The sequence below is a fragment of the Myripristis murdjan genome, chromosome 23 (assembly GCF_902150065.1).
Source record: "Myripristis murdjan chromosome 23, fMyrMur1.1, whole genome shotgun sequence".
NCBI lineage: Eukaryota > Metazoa > Chordata > Actinopteri > Holocentriformes > Holocentridae > Myripristis > Myripristis murdjan.
In genome coordinates this window covers 28,115,879-28,120,878 of record NC_044002.1, presented here as the reverse complement: position 1 = coordinate 28,120,878, position 5,000 = coordinate 28,115,879, and the positions used below count along the sequence as shown (strand labels likewise).

At 45.3% G+C, this 5,000-nt stretch overlaps 1 protein-coding gene and 1 long non-coding RNA gene across 3 annotated transcripts in view; one reads left to right on the top strand and one right to left on the bottom strand.

The window, feature by feature from the left end:
• Positions 1-2,544, top strand: part of cct2 (chaperonin containing TCP1, subunit 2 (beta)) — an 18,606-nt gene extending 16,062 nt beyond the window's left edge. Inside the window, exons 15-16 of the mRNA XM_030045885.1 lie at positions 50-191; positions 2,100-2,544. Coding sequence (XP_029901745.1) covers positions 50-191; positions 2,100-2,130 — 173 coding nt within the window. The 3' untranslated portion in view covers positions 2,131-2,544. The remainder of the gene's footprint in view (positions 1-49; positions 192-2,099) is intronic.
• On the bottom strand, positions 482-1,930 carry LOC115355180 (uncharacterized). Of its 2 annotated transcripts, none has more exons than XR_003927852.1 (3): positions 1,913-1,930; positions 1,706-1,812; positions 482-520 (listed from the first exon to the last, which is right to left on the bottom strand). It is a non-coding gene; the product is annotated as an uncharacterized LOC115355180 (long non-coding RNA). The 2 variants fall into 2 exon arrangements; XR_003927851.1 differs by having other exon boundaries at positions 499-527; positions 1,690-1,812.
• Positions 2,545-5,000: the final 2,456 nt, after the last annotated feature.

Sequence of the window (5,000 nt, the reverse complement as noted above, 5' to 3'; positions counted from 1 at the left end):
TGTGTGTGTGTGTGTGTGTGTGTGTGTGTGTGTGTGTGTGTGTGTGCAGACATGTCCCGGGGTGCGGTGGGGGACATGGCGTCTCTGGGCGTCACTGAGTCGTTCCAGGTGAAGCGTCAGGTGCTGCTCAGCGCCTCCGAGGCAGCAGAGATGATCCTGAGGGTCGACAACATCATCAAGGCAGCGCCCAGGTGACCTTCAACTGACCTCCACACTGACCTTCACACTGACCTTCAACTGACCTTCAACTGACCTCCACACTGACCTTCACCCTGACCTTCACACACACTGACCTTCACCCTGACCTTCACCCTGACCTTCAACTGACCTTCACCCTGACCTTCACCCTGACCTTCACCCTGACCTTCACCCTGACCTTCACACACACTGACCTTCACCCTGACCTTCAACTGACCTTCACCCTGACCTTCAACTGACCTCAACTGACCTTCACTCTGACCTTCAACTGACCTTCACACACACTGACCTTCACACTGACCTTCAACTGACCTCAACTGACCTTCACCCTGACCTTCACACTAGGGATGGGCGATATGTTATCGTTTGCGATATATCGTCAAAAAAATTCCCCACGGTAAGAATATGTCATCTCGCGATAATAACGATAAACTCCTGTTGATGACGTAATTACGTGCGCAACGCACTCGCCGCTGGCAGCCGGCAGCTCACACGTGTAGCCAGTGTTGCCAACTTGGCGACTTTCTTGCTAAATCTGGCGACTTTCCAACTCCCCATGGCAACTTTTTTTGTCAAAAACGACTAGCGACAAATCTAGCGACTTTTCCTGGTGTTACTGGAGACTTCTGGTATTTTGGAAACTGACATGAAAGCACGTATCGTTCCTCTGCAGTTCCTGTTCTCAGAGAGCAGCGGGTGCTGCCGCGAGCCCCTCCCCCGCCCCAAAGTCCTCACAGGTGGTCACAGCCTCGAGCTGCGCGCGGCAGCCGCAGGCAGCTGCAGTCCGGAGAGGAGCAGAGAGGAGACCCACCACTCTGCGGCCAGGCAGCAGATGAATTGCGCATGCAAAGCCGCTGTTGGTCCCGCCCTTCCCGTAAATTTGTAGTTCTAAAACATATTTAGGATGTTTTTTACTCACTTTTTGTCTCTCCCACGACGTTATTCCTCTCCTACAGCGTCCATTACAATCACGTGCAAATTGCCAATTATGCAAATTAGGCGATGACGTCATTTGGCGACTTCTAGCGACTTTTAGGACAGCCAATAGCTACTTTCCTTACTGAGGAGTTGGCAACACTGCGTGTAGCACAATAACAAGCATGGCGGAAGGCGGGGCTGATAGTGAAGAGCTCGTTGCTAAACGAGGCTCCAGCTCGATTATCTGGAACTGGTTTGGCTACAGTAAGTCTGACGTGGAGCAAACATCTGTCATATGCAAAGTTTGCAAAAAAGCGGTGATTACAAAGGATGCAGTACAGGTGTACTACTTAAACTTAATTGGTATAGTTTAGTAGCGTATTTGACTACAGTAAGTATTATTTTTGAGCAGTATTTGTGGGGTTCTCAAGACTGAATGCGGTGATAGTCAAAAAGATGGAGTTGAATTGTTTTATATTTTTTATCGTCACTTTTATCGTTATCGCAATAAATGCCAGAAATTATCGTGATAAAATTTTTAGTCCATATCGCCCATCACTACTTCACACACACTGACCTTCACCCTGACCTTCAACTGACCTCAACTGACCTTCACTCTGACCTTCAACTGACCTTCACACACACTGACCTTCACACTGACCTTCACCCTGACCTTCACACTGACCTTCAACTGACCTTCACCCTGACCTTCACACTGACCTTCACACACACTGACCTTCACACTGACCTTCACCCTGACCTTCACACTGACCTTCACCCTGACCTTCACCCTGACCTTCAACTGACCTTCACACTGACCTTCACACACACTGACCACACACTGACCTTCACACTGACCTTCAACTGACCTTCACCCTGACCTTCACCCTGACCTTCACAGAACTTTATCCACTGGTTTTGTCTGAACATGTTTCCTGTCATCACAGCGAAGCCGTCTGATTGGTCCGTGTGTTTCCCTGCAGGAAGCGAGTTCCTGACCACCACCCCTGCTAGAGGAGGAGGAGGAGGAGGAGGAGGAGGAGGAGGGCGATGAAGAGCGAGTTTGTGTTCCGTCGTGTTTAAATAAAGAAACCTGGTGACATCACTGTTAGCACTGCACCAGCTAGCCAGCTAACGCTAGCTAACGCCCACTAGCCGAGTTAAAGCAGAAGCTGCTCGTGCTAACAGCTGCTAGCTGTGAAGCTAACGTCACTGCTAACAGCTGCTAGCTGTGAAGCTAATGTCACTGCTAACAGCTGCTAGCTGTGAAGCTAATGTCACTGCTAACAGCTGCTAGCTGTGAAGCTAATGTCACTGCTAGCTACTCGTAACAGGCTAGCGTGCAGCACGTGCTAGCGGCCGGTTATGCTAACGTTAGCCGGGTTAGTTTGCATGTTTTGTTTACTGAAATAAATGGAGCGATCCTCATCAGTTTGTCTTGGTTTGTTTTTCTGACGTCGGCTCGTCTGCTGGACCAAAAACGCAGCACGAAAACAAAAACTTATTAAAACTTATTTTTTATTGCATTTGATTCGTTTGTCAGGCAGAAAAAAAACTGAACAGGTGAGTGCAGGTTTCCTGCTGAGAGGCTAAACCATTCACACGTGGCCGTGTTGTACATTAAAATGTTTACAGCCCTAACCCTCATTACACCCTCATTACACCCTCATTACACCCTCATTATACCCTCACTATACCCTCACTATACCCTCATTATACCTTCATTACACCCTCACTATACCCTCATTACACCTTCATTACACCCTCATTACACCTTCATTATACCTTCATTACACCTTCATTACACCCTCACTACACCCTCACTATACCCTCATTATACCCTCATTACACCCTCATTATCACCCTAATTATCACCATAATTATCATGTCATAGTTTTTGGGAACAACATAAGTCGTTGTTCTGCCGTCGGTCCTCTTCAGTTTCTGTGCAACTTGAATTTAATTTATGTTGAAATCTCCAGTGTTAGGGTTAGTGTGTGAGTTCACAGTGAATATGAACACATGAGGTTGGGGTTAGGGTTAGGGTTAGTGTGTGAGTTCACAGTGAATATGAACACATGAGGTTGGGGTTAGGGTTAGTGTGTGAGTTCACAGTGAATATGAACACATGAGGTTAGGGTTAGTGTGTGAGAGTTCACAGTGAATATGAACACATGAGGTTAGTGTGTGAGTTCACAGTGAATATGAACACATGAGGTTAGGGTTAGTGTGTGAGAGTTCACAGTGAATATGAACACATGAGGTGTGTGACGCTGAGAGGAGGGACGACAAAACAGAACAGTCAGCCTCTCTTAGATCTAGAATGGGCATTCCACAAGGATCCATATTAGGACCTTTGCTCTTCAGCCTGTACATAAATGATCTACCAACCTGCTGTAAAAGCACCACCTGCCAAATGTACGCAGATGACACAGTTATTTATGTATTGGCTGGGACCCCCTGTACAGCAGGAGAGATACTAACTCGTGAAATGAAGGATATATCCGAACGGCTTAAAAGGAATCACCTAACGCTGAATCTAAAGAAAACGGTCGCAATGAACTTCTCAATAAGAAGGAGAGTAAACCATGAGTTAAAAATTAAAATAGACCAAGAGGAAGTTGAGGAAGTCAGGGAATTCAAATTTTTGGGTATCACTCTTGACTCTCGACTTAAATTTGATAAGCACGTGCAAAAGTTAAGCAAGACCCTAAAAACTAATTTGAACTGCTTTAGAATGGTCAGGCACTACATACCACGGCATGCAGCTCAACTGTTCATGCATGCCATGATTTTATCTCATATATCCTATTGTATTACTGTCTGGAGCCAGGCCTCTCAGTCAACTATACAACCAATTGCCACACTCTACAAACAAGCACTGAAAATAATGGACAAAAAACAAATGAGATGGCACCATCGCAAAATCCTTCGAAAATATAACATGTTTAGTTTTGACAGTTTCATTAAATTCTCCTTCATCAAATTGATTTTTAAATGTGCCAGTGATCGTGCCCCAGCTGCACTCTGCTCGCAGGTGAAAGGGACAGGTAATACTAGATCTACAAGGGGATCAGTGAATGGCAACTACAAGGTAGCAATGCGCACCACCGCATTTGGTCAATCATCTTATTCAGTGAAAGGGATTCATTTGTGGAATGCCCTACCAACTGAAATAAAAAAAGAAACTGATATAAAAATATTTAATGATAAGGTTAAACTCTGGTTGAAATCCAACCAAATGTGCGAACACTAATTGGCATATTTTAAATTGGTGATGACACAGCTTTAATGACTGTAATTTGGTGTAATTGATCATTTTTAATCATATATTGTAGATATTTGTATAGAAAGGCCCAACCAGGGACTGGGGTCGCAAACTAGCCTTGGCTATAAACCCCATATACAATGCAACGGTTTCATGTTTTATACTTGATACATTGTTTTTTGTATTGTCCCTGTCAAATAAAATAAAAATAAAACACATGGACGTTTTGTCTCCAGATGTTACAGATGTTCTGTCCTTTGCCCCGGGCGCCAGGCTGCACGACTCCAAACTTTTTAAAGTCGTTTTTTTTTCTCTGTAAACTATTTAAAAAATAAAAGCGTGTCTAAATCTGCAGACTTACAAAATGCATCCTGCAAGCAGAAAAAACAAATGTACAAGTTTACAGATCTCAGGTTCCAGTCCTGAAAAGCTGGTTTGAGCGACACCCTGTGGCCTGGATGCAGCATTGCACTAAACCCTGCTCTGATGCAGATCCTGCTGATCAGGGAGAAGCTGCTCATCAACTCCTCACTGCATCCAGGTCTGCCTCAGGAGCCGTGAACGCACATGGATAAGGGGCGGAGTCTGAGGCAGCCGACCAATCACAAACATGAAC